The 21,195-nt window shown below is 40.1% G+C and overlaps 1 protein-coding gene across 2 annotated transcripts in view; it reads left to right on the top strand.

Moving 5' to 3' along the window:
- The window catches only part of XPNPEP3 (X-prolyl aminopeptidase 3), a 61,939-nt gene extending 41,836 nt beyond the window's left edge, over window positions 1-20,103 (top strand). The window contains exons 7-10 of one of the 2 annotated variants that reach the window (XM_060113486.1): window positions 6,788-6,873; window positions 13,587-13,767; window positions 14,847-14,967; window positions 16,460-20,103. In XM_060113486.1, the coding sequence (XP_059969469.1) occupies window positions 6,788-6,873; window positions 13,587-13,767; window positions 14,847-14,967; window positions 16,460-16,626 (555 nt within the window). In that variant the 3' untranslated portion in view covers window positions 16,627-20,103. Of the gene's footprint in view, window positions 1-6,787; window positions 6,874-13,586; window positions 13,768-14,834; window positions 14,968-16,459 lie in introns of both variants that reach the window. The other variant, XM_060113485.1, reaches the window with a different exon arrangement.
- Window positions 20,104-21,195: the final 1,092 nt, after the last annotated feature.

Here is a 21,195-nt window from a genome sequence, read left to right as displayed (position 1 = left end):
CCAAACAATATTAATTAGTTCTGCTTGTTTATGAAATATATAAAAATCATATATTGCTATATGTTGTTTTGGGGACTCAAACTTTTCTTTTAACCTCAAGTATGATAAGATAATACAATTTTTTTCTCAGGTATTTGTATCTGTTTACACTCCTACCAGCAGTGTATAATTTTGTTGACCACATCCTTTCCATCCCCTGATATTATCAGACTTCTTAATTTTTGCCATTTTAGTTGGAACAAAACAGTATCTCATTGTGGTCTTCATTTCCATTACCTCAGTTACCAGTGAAGTTAAGCATCTTATCTTTGGCATTACTGCTTTCAACTTGCTAATGTATTGTTTAGGATATTCTGATTTGTGTACATGAATGAGATTGTCTTATAATCTTTCTCATACTGACTTTATGGTTTTCATTTCAGGGTCGAACTAAACTCATAAAATGAATAGTTTATTTTTTAATATTGTAAAATGGTTTGAATTAATGTTTCTTGAAAATTGGGTAGAACTCTCCTGTGGAATTATTTGGGCCAGATATCTTTTGTGGGATTTTTAACTATGATTCAATTTCTTTAATATACTGAGGCTATTTCTTTCTTTTTCTTTTTATTTATTTATTTTACATTTCTTATTGTAAAATGTAACTACTGGAAAAGTACTTAAACCATAAAAGAATAGTTTAATGGGTAATTATAAAGTTAACACCCATGTGACTGTTACCCAGGTCAAGAAATAAAACGTGTTGGCAAGCTACAGCCCTCTGGACGAAATCCAGCCTGCCACTTTGTTTTTTAAATAAAGTTTTATTGGAACACAGTGGTTTCCACTCCCCCACCCCACCCCCACCCCATGGCAGAGTTGAGTAGTTGTACCAGAGGCAGTATGGTCCACAAAATAAATATTATCTAGCCCTTTACAGGAAACACTTAACCCCTGAAATAGGACATTACTGTGTCCCCCCACCCCCAAGAAGCTTTTCCACCATGTGGTCCTTCCCTCCCTGTGATAACTCCTCCTCTCCCTGATAGGGTAACACTCTCCCAATTTTGATAGTGATCATGTCTTTGCTTTTCTTTTTATTTTACAATTAATAAATAATGTAGTTTATATAGTTTGGTTTTGGTCATGTTTGAACCTTATGTATTTGAAATATTATGTCTGTGTCTTCTTTTGTACAGCAGTATATTGTTGTATGCCGCTGTTGTTTGTTCATTGTAATTGCTAAAGTGTAGAATAGCAGGTAGAGTATGGTCTGTGAAGTTAAATATATTTTCATAAGAATGCTAAGACATTATATTATGTGCTCTTTTTCACTCTTGTTTTCCCTCAACTGTACGGTGAAGTATCCCAGAGGCCTTATGACATGCAATAGCTCACCAAATTGAATGCAGAAGCAAATATGAGACTCCAGCTGTCTTCTATTTGTCTATGCTAGACAGAGATTTGCACAAATGTAAAACAATGCCACTTTTATTTTTTTGGGTTTTTTTTTGTTTTGTTTTGGTTTGGTTTTTTTGCAGTACGCGGGCCTCTCACTGTTGTGGCCTCTCCCGTTGCGGAGCACGGGCTCCGGACGCGCAGGCTCAGCGGCCATGGCTCACGGGCCCAGCCGCTCTGTGCAGCATGTGGGATCTTCCTGGACCGGGGCACGAACCCGTGTCCCCTGCATCGGCAGGCGGACTCTCAACCACTGCGCCACCAGGGAAGCCCCACAATGCCACTTCTCTAACTAAATATTTTTATTTAGAAAAATAGTTATTTTCATTAAAAATGTTATTTTAGCATGTAATTAGTGGGTTTATTGTTATTTTTAAATGAATAAATATTATAAAATTTTCTCAGTTTGTATTTCTTAATGTGATAAATATCCATAGATGGATATTTATATATTTTCCAGGTTTTTACCATTATGAACAATGTTCTGTGAACATTCTTGTACATTATTCATGATATGTAAGTTATCAAGGTTGCCTAAGAGACACCTAATAATGGAATTGCTGGGTCATAGGATATGCATATTTGCAACTTTCATAGAAAATGCCAGACATTTCCGAAGTGTTTTTTTTTTTTTTTTTTTCTTTTTGCGGTATGCAGGCCTCTCACTGTTGTGGCCTCACCCGTTGCGGAGCACAGGCTCCGGATGCGCAGGCCCAGCGGCCATGGCTCACGGGCCCAGCCGCTCCGCGGCATATGGGATCCTCCCAGACCGGGGCACGAACCCGTATCCCCTGCATCGGCAGGCGGACTCTTAACCACTGCGCCACCAGGGAGGCCCCCCGAAGTGTTTTTATCAATTTATATTTCCATTCTTCCTGAGACAGTTTGGTAGATTATATTTTTGTACCATTTTCTCTAAGTTTTTAAAATTACTTGTAGTATTATCTTACATTTTAATCTTTTGTGTTTGTAGTAATGTACCCTTTTACATTCTTTTTTCTTTTGTTTTGTTTTGTTTGTTTTGTACCTTTATGTACCTTTTTACATTCTTGATATCTTTATTTGTTTGTTTGTTTATTTTTTTATTTATTTTTGGCTGCATTGGGTCCTTGCTGCTGTGTGTGGGCTTTCTCTAGTTGTGGCGAGCAGGGGTTACTCTTCATTGTGATACATGTGCTTCTCATTGCGGTGGCTTCTCTTGTTGTGTTGCACAGGCTCTAGGCACACAGGCTTCAGTGGTTGTAGCACAAGGGCTCAGTAGTTGTGGCTTGTGGGCTCTAGAGCACAGGCTCAGTAGTTGTGGCTCACAGGCTTAGCTGCTCCACAGCATGTGGGATCTTCCCGGACCAGGGCTCGAACCCGTGTCCCCTGCATTGGCAGGCAGATTCTTAACCACTGCACCACAGGCAAGTCCCTTTTCTAATAAATCTTAATAGACAGTTTCTTTAAAAGTAAACATACATATTCTCTGTGAATCAGCAGTTTCTTTTTAGGTATTTTTCCAAGAAAAATGAAAACATATGTCCAAAAAATGCCTTGTACAAGAATGTTGATAGCAGGTGTACTCATAATAGTTCAAGGGTCCATAACCAGGATATTAGATATGGAAATTACCATGTGGTATATCCTTGAGATAAAAAGGAGCAAACTACAGCACTGCCAACAGCATGAATGATCCCAAAAGCATTACACTGAATAAATAAGCCAGACACAAGAAAATTACAAACTATATGATTCTACTTATATGAAGTTCTGAAATAAGCAAAACTAATCTATGGTGATAGAAATCAGATCAGTGGTTGCTTCTGATGGGGTGTTGACTAGGTAAGGCCATGAGGGTGTGGTTACATGGGTGTATACATTTGACAAAGCAGGCTTAACTCTGTATACTTAAGATCTGTGCAAAGAAATCTCAGCAGAGGATTGTGGGTTTTTATTAGTCTTTTAAAACCCACTTCGTTCCTGCATGCCCCAGTGAAGATCCCGCGTACCGCAACTAAGACCCAACACAGCCAAAAATTAAATAAATAAATAAATAAATTTTAAAATAAATAAATAAAAACACTAAAAAAAAAAAACTTTGCACATCATTAATGCTATTTTGTCTTCGTTTATTATCTCATCACACTGTGCCCTGGCCTTTGTTAATTTCACTCTTCTACTCTTTGTGTTTATTCTCTTGTTCTTTATTTAAGATTTTTTTTTTTTTTTTTTTTTTTTGTGGTACGCGGGCCTCTCACTGTTGTGGCCTCTCCCGTTGCGGAGCACAGGCTCTGGACGCACAGGCTCAGCGGCCATGGCTCACAGGCCCAGCCACTCCGCGGCATGGGGGGTCTTCCTGGACCAGGGCACAAACCCGTGTCCCCTGCATCGGCAGGCAGACTCTCAACCACTGCGCCACCAGGGAAGCCCTAAACTTCTTAAATTAGATGCTAAACTCTTTTTTCTGGCCATGCCACATGGCTTACAGGATCTTAGTTCCCGGACCAGGGATCAAACCCGGGCCCCCTGCAGTGGAAACACTGGGTCCTAACCACTGGACCACCAGGGATTCCCTAAACTCATTAATTTTCATCCTTTCTTCTGTTCTAATTATAATTATTTAAGGATTAATATTTCACTTTCATTATATTCCATGTTTTTTTTATTATATTCCACTGTTTCTTTTTGCTTTTGCTGCATTAAGATTTCCTTTTCTTTGGTATTTCTCAGTTTTATTATATTTCTAAGTACAAATTTATCATATATTATAAACAATAAATATAATGTACTGTTTAAAATAATAATCGTAAAATGAACAACCATGTATTCACCATCAAGGATAAGAAGATCATTGCTTATGCCTTAGGAGTCCCTTGGGCAATCTCAAGCACATCTCCTTTTCTGTCTCCTACCATCTTGACTTTTGTTTTAACCATTTTTTTTTGTTTTTCTTCATAGTTTTATCACCAGTGTACCTATTCCTAAACAATATAGTATTCATCCTTGAAAAACTAGAGAATAAGCACAAATCTAGCCTTACAGGGAGAGAGACATATTGCCATTATTAGATGAAGTGACCTAAATAAGAAATAAGAGAAAATAGTCAAAAACTTCTAGGTCATAGTCTGGCTTCAGTTATCTGAAACTTTTCAACTTAGCGGGCAGGGTCATCAAGAAGCCATGAGAAATGCAGAGGACTGTTGGGGCATCTGGAAGGACTCTGTCATGGACCGACTGGTAGGCATTTGGCAGAGATCTAGTCAGAGACAGCAGGCTGCCCTGTGGTTCTGCCTCTGAGCTCACCATGGCTACATCTAGCTGTCAGGAATAGGTCAAAGCAGAGCCGCCTTCTAACAGAGTTTGTTTAGATTTACCTGCATGTTGATCTTTCCTTCTTGCATCTTAGATGGCCTTTCTGGGATCACCTTCCTTCTACCTGAAGAACATCCTTTAGATGAAGGTGTGTAGCTGATAAACTTTTCCTACTTTTGTTTAGTTAGCCAAAACATCTTTATTTCATTCTCATTCTTGAAAGATGGCTATGCTGAGGAAAACCATCCTAGATTGACAGTTATTTTCAGTCATCAATTTTAATAGATTATACTCCTTTCTTCTGACTTTCAGTGTTGCTGATTTTAAGGTATAATAATTATCATTCCTGATGAATGAAATTTCTTTTTGCTTTTGCTGCATTAAGATATTTTTCTTTGGTATTTCTCAGTTTTATTATATTTCTAAATACAAATTTATTTTTACATGTCCTCATTATGATACCTCTGCTTCCTGAGTCTGTAGATTCATATCTTCATCAGTTCTAGGAAATTCTCAGACATTATTTCTCCAGATATGATCTCTCCTACACTCTCTCTGTTCACTCCTTCAAGGTCTTCAGTTAGATGTACGTTAAACCTCTTTTGTGTTTTCAATAGCTAATGTTTCTTTCATGTTTACATTTGCCTTGTCTGTGTCATACTCTAGGGAATTTTGGTAGGTCTGTCTTCCAGGAAACTAAATTTTCTCTTCATTTGTCTAAGCTACTACTTCAGCCATACACTGAGTATTTTATTTCAGCAGTTGTTTTTATTTCCATATGGTTCCCTTCAAATCCATAGTTATTCTCAATTGTCTCATTGCTTGTTATCCTTTGTGATTCCATTTTTTATCCCTTTAAACATTTCATAGTAGCAATTCTGTATCTGATAACTCCACTGTGTGGAATCCTGGGAGATCTAAATTTGGTATTTGTTGTTCCTGCTGACTCTCACTCACAGTGACCTACTGCCTCGTGTGCTTGACAGCCTTTGGTTGTGAGCTCATATTTGCTTGTTGTTATTTTTGGGAAATTATGCAATCCAAAATTTGGGCGCTATTTCCTCCAAATGTTATTTGCATATGCTTTTGCCAGAAGTGAAGTGGGTCCTAATGACCTGGGGCCCTATTATCCCCTGTGAGTGTCCTGGGTTAATGCAGGGATCTCCACTTCATCTTCCCCACTTTGCAACGCCTTCTTTCCTATATACTGTAACACTTACCTTATCACTACCCAGCTCTAGCTTCAGTTCTGGGTTGTTTTTATTCAAGAAAAAAAGTCTTTAAGATGTCTCTTATATGATGTAATGTCAACATTTCATAAAATATATTTTTGTCCAGGATCTAGTTACCTAAAATTTATTCTATCATTTTTCCAGAAACAAAGACCACATTCATTCTTCTTGCCATTATTATATATGTACTTATTTGACCATTATTCTACTATGTGCCAAGTTCTGTGCTTATTTAGATATGAGTAAGATACGGCCTGTCTTCAAGGGCATAAATAGAAAATTTCAGTATAACATGACAAGTAGTAAAAGAGAGATGTACCCAAAGTTTTTTGGTTTTTTGGTTTGGTTTTTGTTTGGGGTTTGTTTGTTTGTTTGTTTTCCCCCCACATGTATTTTGATGGAGAGCAGAAGGGGAAGTGATATTCTAAAGTTAAATGGTTACGGGTAATTATATTTGAATAAAGGCACTGGATACCAACCTCTATAGTTTTTTTAATATTGATAATGGTAATATTTATGATGTTAATAAATCATAAATGCCAATGCTTACACCTAGTAATTCAAACCCAAGCACTCTGGTTCCAGAGCCAATGCACTTAACCACTCTACAGTGCCATCTTTCTTGAGCCAGTGTGAATTCATATGAAAAACTTAGACGCTATTTCTTGTGAGAAGGAACCAGAGAAGATTAGTCTCCTTTAAAGTAAAGTTTTTGTTTTGTTTTGTTTTTTATAAAATGAAAGGCATGAAGAGTTTAAATTAGAAGAAGAAACAACTGACAGTCATTAAGTCACCTACTTTTACCTGTCTTACTTTTGTTCCAGGATGGGGAAATGGTGCTGCTGGATGGAGGTTGTGAGTCTTCTTGCTATGTGAGTGACATCACTCGTACCTGGCCTGTCAATGGCAGGTAGGGCTTCCACAGATCCCACTGCTTCTTAGGAGTATGAGTTAGAATATGGGTATATTTGGAATAAAGAACTAAAGAAATATACAGGTTCCCTCTAGCTCACATTGACTGCCTTTACAAAGCTCCTGATTATTTTCTAAGACTGTTTTTTATTTATCATATCAAGGATCAGGCACCTAAAAACACCTAGTTAACATGTGCGCACACACTTTTTTTTTTTTTTTTGCGTTACGCGGGCCTCTCACTGTTGTGGCCTCTCCCCTTGCGGAGCGCAGGCTCCGGACGCGCAGACTCAGCAGCCATGGCTCACGGGCCCAGCCGCTCCGCGGCATGTGGGACCTTTCCAGACCGGGGCACGAACCCGTGTGCCCTGCATCGGCAGGCGGACTCTCAACCACTGCGCCACCAGGGAAGCCCTGCACACACATTTTTTAAAAACAAATTTAAGTTTTTATTTTCTGAGTACAAAGATAATATTTAGGTTATGGTAGAATAGTTTGGCCAGATTAACCCTCCGATAACGATGATAGAATCTGGACGAAATATTAAAAACAAGTATTTGAAGGCACTAGAGAGCTTCCTAAAAGCCTGCAGAAATAGCAGCATAAGTCTGTCCTTGAAAGAAGAGCTATAATGGGTTAGATGTAAGTGGTTAGAGTTTTTTGCTTGAGGGCACTCCCCCATCCACACAGCTTGGGCAGCAAGAAGCCACAGCGTAATTGGCCTGAGGTGTCAAAGGACAGAATTAGGTACTAGCAAGGAACCAGAAAGATGGGAAATCCTGAAAGAGAGGGTACTGCAAAAAAGGGTGAGGTCCAAAATTTGCATATAGAATATTCCAAAATCCTTGGCTGATCACTACATTATATTCTAGGGTGAGATCCCAGGAGGCTCAGCAAAATACTGGCAGCCAGAATTTGAACGGACTGAGCAGAGATTTTAGTTGCTTCCCACTAAGAGCAGAGCTTGCAGTTTGAATCCAGCCAAGTTAACAAAATCACTCTTCAGAACAACATAACAGAATTTTAGAATCTCTACATTGTATCATTCATAACTTCTACTGTTCATTTTAAAAAATCACTAGACATAAGAATCAGGAAAATGTGACCCATAATCAAGAAAAGTATAGTCAATAAAAACAGATCCTAAATAACCCTAATGTTACAATTAGCAGATGAGGACTTTAAGGCAGCTAATAATAGCTGTGCTCAAGGAGTTAAAGGAAGATATAAGTGTAATGTGTGAACAGATAGAGAATCTCAGTAAGAAACCAAAAACTATAAAAAGAATCAGGGATTCTGGAGAGATGGCAGCAAATAATCGTTTTTCAGTCTTTCCAAATTTTCAAATAAGAATAGAACAACTAGGTAGTGACTGGTATCCCAAACACCAGGTAATGGGTTATCACTAAAATCTCAAAATACAAACAGTTATGAACACACTATGTACAACCATAAGACCTGGGTGGTATCAGTATCTGTGTGGAAGGAGAAGGAAGCAGCAATGGTGGGGGAGGCTAACTGACAGATCTGAAAACAGGAGAACCCCAAAATTACCAACAGCTATTCGCAGTCAGGATGATGAGCTAATTTCAGAACAGAAGCTGAAAACGGGAAGGATTTGCCAATCCAGTGGCCCAAGAAAGTCTGAAGGTGCTGGACTCCCTTCTAGGACAGGGGCTCACACTTAAGGGAAACTGCTGGAAGTAGAACAGAAGTTGAGCAGGTTAGGAACTAAAGAGAGGAAGGAATGAGATGATCCAAATCAAAGAAGGGGGAAAGGGAGTCCCCTGGCGGTCCAGTAGTTAGGACTTGGCACTTTCACTGCCATGGCCCGGGTTCAGTCCCTGGTCCGGGGGAAAAGATCCCAAGGGCCATAGTGTAGCCAAATAAATAAATAAATAAAACCAAAGTGAGGGAGAGGAACTAAGGAAAGATCTGAAACAAGCTGCCTTGTTTTTTTACCACTACACCAAAACAACAGAAGATTACACTCTGAAGTTAAATCTTTTATAAATCCTGCCTTATTCTAAAAGTACAGGAAATTAATTTCATATAAAATAAGCAATTAAAAAAGCATCTAGGGAACTTCCCTGGAGGTCCAGTGGTTAAGACTCCATGCTTCCACTGTAGGGGGCGCAGGTTTGATCCCTTGTCAGGGAACTAAGACCCTGCATGCTGCTCAACATGGCCAAAAAAAAAAAAAGCTTCTAGGTTAAATCTCATAAAAAGTTATTAAAAGCAAAAGGAGAATAAGGAACAGAATAACATCCCTACAGAATTGAAAGCATGCCAGAAAGACATGACTACAAAATAGATCAAAATAATGCCCTTTTGTTTTAAAACAAGCTAAAAATTTTTAAAGCAAATCATTCAAAACATGAAAAAACAACATATATCAGAATTAGAAAATCTTGGTAATGAAGTGACAAACTCAGAAAAGAATTCGAAATAAATTTAAAATCAGGGGCTTCCCTGGTAGCGCAGTGGTTAAGAATCTGACTGCCAATGCAGGGGACACGGGTTCGAGCACTGGTCCGGGAAGATCCCACATGCCGCAGAGCAACCAAGCCCGTGCGTCACAACTACTGAGCCTTGTCTCTAAAGCCCACGAGCCACAACTACTGAGCCTGAGTGCCACAACTACTACAGCCCACACACCTAGAGACCGTGCTCTGCAACAAGAGAAGCCAACGCAAATGAGAAGCCCACGTGTCGCAACGATGAGTAGCCCCCGCTTGCTGCAACTAGAGAAAACCCGTGTGCAGCAACAAAGACCCAACACAGCCAAAAATTTTTTAAAATTCTTAAATAGGCAAAGAGTTAGAACATACACATGAAGGAAGCCCTGAAGAAGAAAAACAAAGCAAGGGAACAGAACAAATACTAAAAACTATAATTTAAAATTTTCCTGAAAAAAAAAATTGAAACTACCTTAGAAAGAGCACACTACGTACCTGAGAACATCAGCTCAGAAAAAAACAATACCAAGACATAGTCTAGTAAAATTCTGAACCTGCAAGGAAAAGAAAAATTCTTTTGGGGACTTAGAAAAAAAGAGCACACTATTTATGAAGGAAAGGAAACTAGACTGTTATCAGACTTTTCAAAAGCCAAGCTTTATGAAAGAAGAAAATAGCATAACGTATTGAAGATGCTCAGAGAACAAAAGTGTGAGCCAAAGATTTTATCTGCAGCAAAAGAAACTTTCAGCTATAAAGGGTACAGATCGTTAGGTGGGAACTTAAAGAACATTACTCCCATGAATCTGCGGGAGTTGTGTGATCAGGAAAGAGGGTATCACTATAAATCCTACAGATATCAAAAGGATAATGAGGGCTTCCCTGGTGGCGCAGTGGTTGAGAGTCCACCTGCTGATGCAGGGGAAACGGGTTCGTGCCCCAGTCTGGGAAGATCCCACATGCCGCGGAGCGGCTGGGTCCATGAGCCATGGCCGCTGAGCCTGTGCGTCCGGAGCCTGTGCTCCGCAATGGGAGAGGCCACAGCAGTGAGAGGCCTGCGTACTGGGGGAAAAAAAAAAAAAAAAAAAGGATAATGAGATAATATGTGAACAAATATGTGTATTCATCATTGTTAGTCATTGAGGAAAATGCATGTTAAACCTCTACACATCCACTGGAATGGTTGAAATTAAAGAGACCAACCATACCAAGTGTTGGCAGTGGTGCAGTGCAACGGGAACAAAAAGACTTGTACAAGAATATTCATAACAGTTTTATTCGCAGTAGCCAAAAACTGGAAATGACCTAAATGGCCATCAGCAAGAGAATGAATACACAAATTGTGGACTATTCATACAATGGAATACCACTCAGCAATAAACAGGGAACAAACTACTGATCAAAGTAACACCATGGACATTATTCTTAATGAAGGAAGTTCAACACAGAAGAGTACATATTGTCTGATTCCATTTATATGACATGCTAGAATAGGCAAAACTAAGGTGAAAATAATCAAAACAGTGTTTCCCTCTCGAGGTGGGGGTATTGATTAGAAATAGACATGAGGAACTTCCACGAGGGGGATGGCAATGTTCTATGTCATAGGGATATGGATCTGGATCAGAGTTCTCCAGAGAAACAGCCAGTGGGATATATTATGTATGTATGCATATGTAGGTAGGTAGGTTGGTTGATGATCGATTGATTTTAAAGAACTGGCTCATGTGATCATGGGGATTGGCATTTCTGAATTTTAGAGGGCAGAACTGCAGGCTGGAAACTCAAGCAAAAGTTGATGTTGCAGTCTTGAGGCAGAATTCTTTCTCCAACATAGCAAAGTCGTTCTGGTATTTGAATTCAGTTAGTGCAGGCTACCTTTTGATCCATGTTTCAGCCAACCAACCAAATAAACCGTTAGAGCCTTTCTGAGCCCTCAAGCTTCAGCATTGAATCCAGAATCTCTCCTTAGTGGACCCCTATCAATAAATTCAGCCTGAGCCAACTTCATGTTCCTTCCACCATTAGCCCACACATGAACAGCCATTTCTATACATATTCCCAGATTTTTGTCTATATAAATAGGAAAAATCGTGCAGTTCTTTTTGGATTATAGTGCATCTCGTCATGGGTCACACTTCGTACCTAACTTTTTGGGACCTGCTGGGAGTAACGTCTAGTTGTGGGTCTAGAAGCAACTACCAAGGCAGCTGCCTCTGGGGAGATACCTGTAGGTTCTCAGTCCAAACAGGGTTGACCTCCTCAGACAGGGGTAGAAGGGCTGCTTCTCCTAACAAAGATGACTCAGCAGAATTTAGGGGTTCAGTGTCCCCAGCTTCATCACCATCAGCACATCCATTTGTCAGAATTGTAGAGCTCAGATTTATACATTTCAGAGTATATAAAATTAACTTTAGAAAAAGAATTGTTAAAAAATGTTTAGTAATACTGAGATGGGGTGGAGCATGTTTATACTCATCAATGACAAACATAACAGTGTTAATAATGGCTGAACCTGGGAGATGGGTGTGTCAGTTTTCATTATAGCATTACCTTGCTGACTTTAACCATTCTTATTAGGGGACATTTAGATTGTATCTATTATATTTATTTTTAAAATCACTGAACATTTTTGTATATTCAGCTTTTTTTGAATTTCAAATATTTTGTCAGGATGGCTTCTTAGAGCAGAATTACAAACTTAAATTTTATGAACACCTTTAAGGCCTTTGATTTAACTGGCTGTACTAATTTACAATTCCATCAGCAATGTATAAGGACTTCCCTGGTGGCGCAGTGGTTAAGAATCTGCCTGCCAATGCAGAGGACATGGGTTTGAGCCCTGGTCTGGGAAGATCCCACATGCCGCGGAGCAACTAAGCCCGTGCGCCACAACTACTGAGCCCAAGCGCCTAGAGCCCGTGCTCCGCAGCAAGTGAAGCCACCGCAGTGAGAAACCCACACACCACAGCGAAGAGTAGCCCCCATTTGCCACAACTTAGAGAAAGCCCGCATGCAGCAACGAAGACCCAACGCAGCCAAAAACAAGTTAATTTTTTTTAAATGTATTAAAAACACATATCATATACCACCCCAGCTTGGGTTTTTTCCCTCATTTTTCCCCATTACTGATGAAGAAATTATTATACTAAGGACACCTGGAAACTAGTAAGTTATTAGTAGCCAAAGTATTTTTTTAAAGCAAATACATTTTATTTACTTATTTTATAAATTAATTTATTTTACTTTATTTTTGGCTGCGTTGGGTCTTCAGGTTGCTGTGTGCGGGCTTTCTCTAGTTGCGGCAAGCGGGAGCTAATTTTCGTTGCAGTGCTCGGGCTTCTCATTTGCGGTGGCTTCTCTTGTTGCGGAGCACGGGCTCTAGGTGCATGGGCTTCAGTAGTTGCAGCAGGCGGACTCAGTAGTTGTGGCTCGCGGGCTCTAGAGCACAGGCTCAGTAGTTGTGGCACGTGGGTTTAATTGCTCTGCAGCATGTGGGCTCTTCGCGGACCAGGCTCAAACCCGTGTCCCCTGCATTGGCAAGCGGATTCTTTTTTTTTTTTTTTTTTTTTGCGGTACGCGGGCCTCTCACTGTTGTGGCCTCTCCCGTTGCGGAGCACAGGCTCCAGACGCGCAGACTCAGCGGCCATGGCTCACGGGCCCAGCCGCTCCGCGGCATGTGGGATCTTCCCAGACCGGGGCATGAACCTGTGTCTCCTGCATCGGCAGGCGGACTCTCAACCACTGCGCCACCAGGGAAACCCTGGCAAGCGGATTCTTAACCACTGCGCCACCAGGGAAGTCCCATAGCCAAAGTATTGATTAGTTTATCCCATGACATCTGCTTTGCCTATAAGTGGATACTTAGGCTCTGTTTTTTTTTGTTTGGTTGCTTTTTGTTTGTGTTTTTTTAATGGTAAAAAAAAAAAATGGAGAGGATCAAGAGTAAGCCTGATCTGGTCCTCTGACTGCATTCATGGCTGGGTGCATCTTTTAGCCTCACCCCGTGTCTGTCAGCTGACCATTTGAAGGAGAGATTGTTGTTGCTGCCCCAGCTTGAAGGGTTATTGCTCTTCCTGTTGAGCATCTAGGCATGATTGAGGTCCTGTCATTAATGATATACTGGTACTGACTAAATATCAACAATGCCCCATCATCATTGCCTTGGAGTTTTTCTAATCAAACTTAGAAGCAGACTTCCTACAATATCAGAGAGTTCCAAATTCGAGTTCTTGGGTTTTCCTGTCCCCAGGTTCACGGCACCTCAGGCAGAACTCTATGAAGCTGTTCTAGAAGTCCAGAAATATTGTCTGACCCTCTGCTCCCCTGGAACAAGCTTGGATAACATCTACAGCATGATGCTAACACTGATAGGACAGAAGCTTAAAGAGTTGGGAATCATGAAGAACACTAAGGAAAATAATGCCTTCAAGGTACTTCACTTCCTTTGACCCCATTTCTTAAGAACACCTGACATGCTGCTTAGTTTTTATCCTATGTAAAGCTAATTAGATTTAGAAATGGTGTTTGTGATTCTTCACCAGTAAGAGGGACTTCTTTTGAACATGGATTAAAGCAAAAGGTGCAGTACTTATTTCCACCAGGAGATGGCAGCACATCTGGTTCATTGCATACTGTGTAACTAGCTCAGTCTTCAGAAAACAAAATGAAGTCTGGTACAGACAGGGTGGAAGAGGACATAAAACGGAGGAGAGGTTAACTCTTAATCCTTTTGTAGTGATTTTGAAAAGGTAGGAGTCAAAGGGGAGGGTGTTTCTTGCTTCAGTAACATTGTTGAGACTTTTAACAATATCCTCAGTTGCCATGTTTAGTGAATTTCATCTGCATCCAAAATGTGATGGTGTTCAGTAGAAATTTAAAGCCTCAGCTTTAAATTAAATGGCATGTGACCATGCCAGGTGGTCAAACGAAACAGACCAGCAAGGCATCTCCTAGCTCCAAGTTTAGGCTGCCAGGGTTTCTTTTATCAATAGGAGAAAAGCTATAAATTCCTCCTGTTCATGCCAACAAATCTTTAATCAACAGATAGAAATATCCAAGCTAGTAAATGCCTAATAATTACTGTGTTACATGGTGTTTCATACCTACTCCACAAGTTGCTGTGAGATACTTAGGGTCTCCAGAGTAGCCTTCCTAAGAGGGACATGCGAACATTGAAAAGAGAACTATTCTAACATAATTATCTTCCCTCCCCCAAGAAAAGAGATTTTCATTTGCCATAGTCATTACTGGGCTTACCCCAGTTAGCATGTGTGTAGTATCTTAAATTGTAAGAATAGAAATGTGGATTAGTTAGAATGCTGTTGGCAGAATTGCGTACAAGAGGTGGCAGTTTTCAAGTCTCTTAAGCATTAGCCCGAGGATAGGTGAAACAAGTGGCAGAACTGGGGGCAGGAGGCAGTATTAACACGTATCTCACGGCGTTATATATGCCCAACTTTCCCCTTAAGCGGTCATTGCTCTAATAACACTGAGGTAGTATCTTTTCCAGGCTGCTCGAAAATACTGCCCGCATCATGTTGGCCATTACCTCGGGATGGATGTCCACGACACTCCAGACATGCCCCGCTCCCTCCCTCTGCAGCCTGGTATGGTACTCACGGTGGAGCCAGGTAAGGGGAGGTGCTAGCAGCCTCTGATCCCTTGGGACATGTAATTCTAGTGTTAGATAGAAAAGTAAACACTTTATTTTTACCTGAACGAATGTAATTAAATTAGAAGAGACAGGAAAATGAATCTCTCCAGTGTAGAAGAGAACTTTATTTTAGACTTTTCTTGAGCTTTTTTATTTCACATCACACAATTTGTTTAATTTGACTTCTCCAATAAACAACAGATGGGGAATACTTTCGATCAGTAGATATTAAGAAATAAATCTTTTTTTAACCCTGCCTTTGCCAAGGCCAGTTTGTACTAGTCCTTCCCGTCATCTTGGTGGGCTGCTGACACTTGTGAAGCCCCTGGCGCTTTTCTGCAGAGACACTCAGGCTCCCCATGTTCTCAGTTGCAGTTCCTCTGCGTTGAACTGCCTGCATTATTCCACTTTTTAGTATCCACATCCTTTCTTCTAAGCTTCAGAGAGAGCTGGCAGTCTAATGGTTCTCCAGCTTGAATGATGCTGGATGTTGGGCAGGATTCAGTAGAAAAGTGGTGGCCACGGTGGAGTGTGAAGATTGATATTACCAGTCAGTTTTGAACATCGATGCTGCTTCTGTCATGAAAGTAGATCTCAATCTTAGATTTCAAGCGTTTTCACCTCTAAATTATGTAAGTTATAGTTGGGACACATCTTTTATGCCACCCTTTAAGTCCAGGCATATGTTGCTGTCTGTGACCTTACGTACTGTTAAGTCCGATCTAGTTGGCGCTTCCTTAGACTTCGACTACATTTTCCTTTGCTGGTCTTTTTCTTCTTATCACAGAACAGCATCTGTGAGTACAGAGAAGGAAATTTACAGTTTCTTTAATATGAAAAGACCTGGTGTCTGTCTAACTTCATGATTAGAAAAGGAACCTTGGTTTCTTAGAATTTTTCAAACGTTCATTAAGGTCTTCCTTTTTCCCTCTTTACATCATGTACACGTCAGTTACATTTATGACTTATTTGAGTATTTCTGCAGCTTCTGGTTGTTGAGGCTAATAATCTCTAAGTAAGTGTTTTTTAAATACATTTTTAAATGCCTTAAGTCTTTATTTTAGCAAAGTGCCCTTTTTCCAGGGGACTGTTAGACAGAGAAAGAATGCATTTATATAATCTACTGGGTCCCAGCATATATTGACATACTCATAAATTAAGTAACTTTAGTGGCCCGTTTGAGCCATTAGAACGTGACAGAATCATGATCAACATTATTGTAGTTGTATAGATCTTGTAGTCTAATATACAAAATAACTATAGTAATAGTTCTAGTAATGATAGGCAACACTTACTGACCATTTATGTACCAGACATTTTTATATATATTATCTCATTTAATCTCCACATTTCTATTAGGTAGGTAGTGTTAGGATCCCAACTTTATAGAGGTTAACTTACTTGCCCCAAATCATCCAGTTACTGCCATTTATGAATAGAATGTTCTGCTTCTTTTTTCTGCTTCTCAGGTATTTATATTCCGGAGGATGACAAAGATGCCCCTGAGAGATTCCGTGGTCTTGGTGTACGAATTGAGGATGATGTAGTGGTAACTGAGGACTCACCTCTCATCCTTTCTGCAGACTGTCCCAAAGAGATGAATGACATCAAACAGATATGCAATAGGGCCTCTTGACCCTCATTGTGGCCCACATGCATCTTAGGTTCAGAAGGGGTGGATGTTGGCCTCTGTGCACGTGTGCTTTCTGGGGGTCTCTGTGTGGACATTTATACACGTGTTCCACTGGGGAGTGCAGCAGCTGTATGAGTGTATGTAATTGTGTATGTGGTCTTTTCTTGTTTTATGTAGCTAGAAATCTGGGAAATTGAGTTTTTGGATTGTATGTTACTGCAACTTTAGTAACATTAATTCTATAGAATTAATGACTCAGACAAGTTTAGTTTTAAGATGTAAAGAAAGATCTTGGTTACATATGTCCACACATCCCAGTTAGCACATGGAAAAAATTCTCTCCAGGTCCTTCCCCTTCTGCACTTTTCCTGAGATCCACCTAATATCATAAGATTTTTGTGTAATGCTTATATATTTTGAGCCAATCACCAAGGTCTTTGCCTACACTGAAAACCACCCATCAGTGATTGTGGGTGGCCAGTACGTACCTTCCATAACACCTGCCTACCTATCCAGGAGCCCATGTATCTACCAGAGCCATGTGAGCCGTCAGGGCACTGGTGTCCTACAGTCACAACATTCAGCCACAGTCCAGATTCCAGCAACACTAGCTGTTGAACAAAATATTTTTGAGCCTTTCTTGCTATTTGGTTACCTGGGACCTGGAAGGTGTTTAGATTCTTGATAAGGAAGGAAATGAAAGAGAAAGAAAATATATGTGTCTGCTGTAGATCCAGACCACCATCCATCTGTTCTCAATCTAAAGTTGATTCCTTTCCCAGACATCCATGCTTTCTTCATATATTCTTAATGCATTGACCCTCAGCACACCCTTGAAGCTGCTTCCCTGGCCAAGGGCAGATCCTCTACTTACCCTATTAAAGTCAGAGGAATGGCACCCAGTATTCAGAGAGACACCCCAGTTATCATTCTGTGATTTCCTCTAGTGCCAATAAAAACAAAATATGCAACCCACTCAGTACCTGTAAACACCCTGTGATCCTTTCCTTCCTTGGACGTTAGCACTGGAAGGACAATGGTAAAGACTCATGTTTCCCTCAACACAGTGTTGGATGCAATTATATAATACTCAGTTTGCAAAGTGAACAGGGCTAGACTGCTGCAGATAGGTTATTTAGGAGCTTCTATCATAGGGGAAAGCTTTAATAACTAGTGTGTTCACCTCCTTTAAACCTGCATATGAGCCCAAGATGTATAAAACATGCTGATTGTTAGGACATAAATTCGAAAAATTTTAAGAAAATATTTGCATTAGGGAAGAACAGGCTAGGAGATTAACACTCCTTGCAGTGCTAGAGGTTTGCCCGTCTTGTCAGAAAAACCCAAGGTACGGAGCCCAAAGCAGACAGGCAGTGACTTCATCAGGAGACAAAGATAATGTTAGCAACCAAAGTGATACAAATTATGTCCTGACAGTGCTCACCCGCAAATGCTTGGCTGTGCTCAGCAGCTGTGGGAATGGATGGCTGCCCAGCTGGAGTCATCATCCCTGCACCTGCCCTCCTCACCCCCCTCCAACTTCTCAGTCCTGTGCTTGTTACTTTCTAAGAGGGGACTGAAAAGAAACCCACAACTCTGGCTTCTCACTCCCTTGGCCTGTATGGCCTCAACAACCTTTTTCTGGAATTGGGTTTCCTTTGTTCACTTACAATCCTGGAATAAGGAATTTCCTTTTCTTCCTAAAAATCATTTTCTGTAGTCTTCAACTTTCTAGCTAAAAGCTTAGGTGGCTTTTATGAATAGCAGCCTACTTGGACATGAAACAGACTTCTTCCAGCTGAATTCCTGGCAAGTTCTACAGGTGTTACAAGTCACAGGTAGAACGGCCGTTGTGGAATTCTTCTGGTGATTTATAGTCCCTGACCCAGGCATATTGTCCCTTGAGTCCCCGATTAACCACAGCAGCTAACATTTGCATCAGATTATCAGAACCTTCAAGAAGTGGCACGGTGAACATCTCAGAGCAGCGGTTTAGGGACTGTCTGATCTATTCAGGATTGGTTGAGCAGATAATTGTGCACAGTGCCGGAATCTCATTAATTCTTAGCCTTACCACAGACATGCCCCACATTTCCCTCCTTGTTTCAGTATAATAAATACTTCATATATACACCAAGCTCTCCTAATGAAAATCTTAATTTTTAAAAAATGCTTCAAATGTTACACTGGAATTTTTCTCCCTGAATTGAAGAGATACAGCTAAAATATTAACAGTAATCTAAAGGCAAGAAGTATATCTAGATGGCCTCTGCTGCATACTTTTATGGTTTTATTTCAGGAATTGTTATTTTTCTCTGTAATTAAACTGGGACTGTGTTTTTTATTTGAAACACAGCAGTAGAAATAGAATAATAACTCTCCTCTTCCCATAGTCATACCCAAGTTAGGAAGGTACTTCTTATGGTGACTTAAAGTTCTCTTTGTGTGTCTTCTTTCAAAATATTGTTATCTTTTTTATTAATTTTTGTAAGGTGAGAAAAGGAAAACTCCTACTATAGACATTATATCTCAATTGGGTTTAAGATCCATAAAATAAGTTAAATCCCCAGATAAAGACACTGTAACTCATTAAAATAGAAAACTTGGGCTTTGTTATGTTTTTCAAAACATACATAACCAACATCCTCCTTAGCTTTCTTAATAATAGAAAGATTGCAGATATGATGCAGGAAAGCTGCCTCTCCCTGTCCTGTGTCCATGTCACATCACATGCACAGCATAGTGGCTGTCCCACCAGTTCCAGCTGTGACCCTAGAGTCCTTTGTAACACAGTGTTTCCAGTAACTGCTGTCAGTAAAACAAGAGCTGGGATTTGAGTGAGACTCTGTCTACCATCCCTCAACTGGCATATGATCAATAATAATGTAATTTATTTGTGTTTGTATGTTAGAAACTAAGTGAGGGCCCAGGATGGTGGCAGCATAAAGGATCTTGCTTGGAAGAGGTTTTTACGGTGTGGTTTTTTGTTTGTTTCTTTGTTTTTAATTTTAGTTTACTGAAGTGGGATCTGTATCCCAAAACTTAAGCTGATAGGGTTAAGTTTTAAGCCTGGACAAATATACTTCAAGCTGAAGTGTTTAATAATCCTAATATGAGATGGTGAATACATCATTAAACCCTAATTGTAGAGCAGAATTCCACTGTCACAAAGCACGTTTGTCTTCCTGGCTCCTTTCACCTCTGCCTATGTGTCACTGAGGAACTTGGGGTAAGCATCAGTATTATTCAGATCAGGGATCCCCACTGAAACCAAGGCCTCTTGGGGTGTGCTTCATGAGAAGCTGAGAGAACTGCAGTCTTTGTGAGCATTTCTTAATGCTTTGTATGACTTTTGTGCAATTATATAAGATCAATTTGGACAAAATGCTGTTACTTTTTAAGGCCCTATTGACTGAAAGTAGATATGTCATTCCCCAACAAGGGAAGACCATTTGTTCCTGTCATTTTAAAAATAAACTATAAAACAATGTAAGAGTGTTTGGTTTGTGCGTTATTATTTTCAAATCTAGAGTTTATAGCTTTAAATGTGACAACATTTTGTTTTACAAAGTATTTTACAGAGTATTCATTAACTACTGTCACAAAATCATGATAGCAAACTTGAGATAATCTTAGCAGTCACAGAAGGGGGAAAACCAATGGATTAGATTGACTCAAGGATCAAACGTATTAACATGGTGAATATACTTGATAACATAGTATTTTATAATTGAAATTTGCTAAGAGAATAGAACTTAAATGTTCTCACAAAAAAAAAGATACATATGTGAGTTGATGGATGTGTTAATTAACTAGATGGGGGACATCTTTTCACAATGTATACGTGTATCAAATCATCACCATGTACACTTTAAATATCTTACAGTTTTGTCAATTACAGCTCAAGGAAGCTGGGGGGAAAAAAGGTTGACTCTCCACAAAACTGACACATAGGTCTGCAGACAGCCCCTGTAGAACTCAAGACATTACACTATAGCCATGAGCATTTTATGAAGGGCAAATTTTGCAAAATCATAAATATGTGAACTTTCTCAGCAAGCCATATAAAGAATCCTAAGTGGGCTTCCCTGGTGGCGCAGTGGTTGAGAGTCTGCCTGCCGATGCAGGGGACACGGGTTCATGCCCCGGTCCGGGAAGATCCCACATGCTGCGGAGCGGCTGGGCCCGTGAGCCATGGCCGCTGAGCCTGCACGTCCGGAGCCTATGCTCCACAACTGGAGAGGCCACAACAGTGAGAGGCCCGTGTACTGCAAAAGAAAAAAAAAAATGAGGCTAAGCCCCCCAAAATGGTTAAAATGGTAACATTTATGTATATTTTACCACAATTAAAGTTTTTCAAGTATATTAGCTTGTGGGCAAGGGGAAGAGCAGGGCTAAAGGCAAACTGAGGTTGACAGTATTTAAGTATTTAAAATAAGAATTAATAAAATGCTAAATCAGGGACTTCCCTGGCAGTCCAGTGGTTAAGACTGTGCTTCCACTGCAGGGAAGTTCCCTGACCAGATATTGAACCCAGGCCCTTGGCACTGAAAGCGTGGAGTCCTAACCACT

The sequence above is a fragment of the Mesoplodon densirostris genome, chromosome 11 (assembly GCF_025265405.1).
Source record: "Mesoplodon densirostris isolate mMesDen1 chromosome 11, mMesDen1 primary haplotype, whole genome shotgun sequence".
NCBI lineage: Eukaryota > Metazoa > Chordata > Mammalia > Artiodactyla > Ziphiidae > Mesoplodon > Mesoplodon densirostris.
The sequence above is the reverse complement of the archived record's forward strand: the minus strand, read 5'-3'. Positions and strand labels throughout refer to the sequence as shown.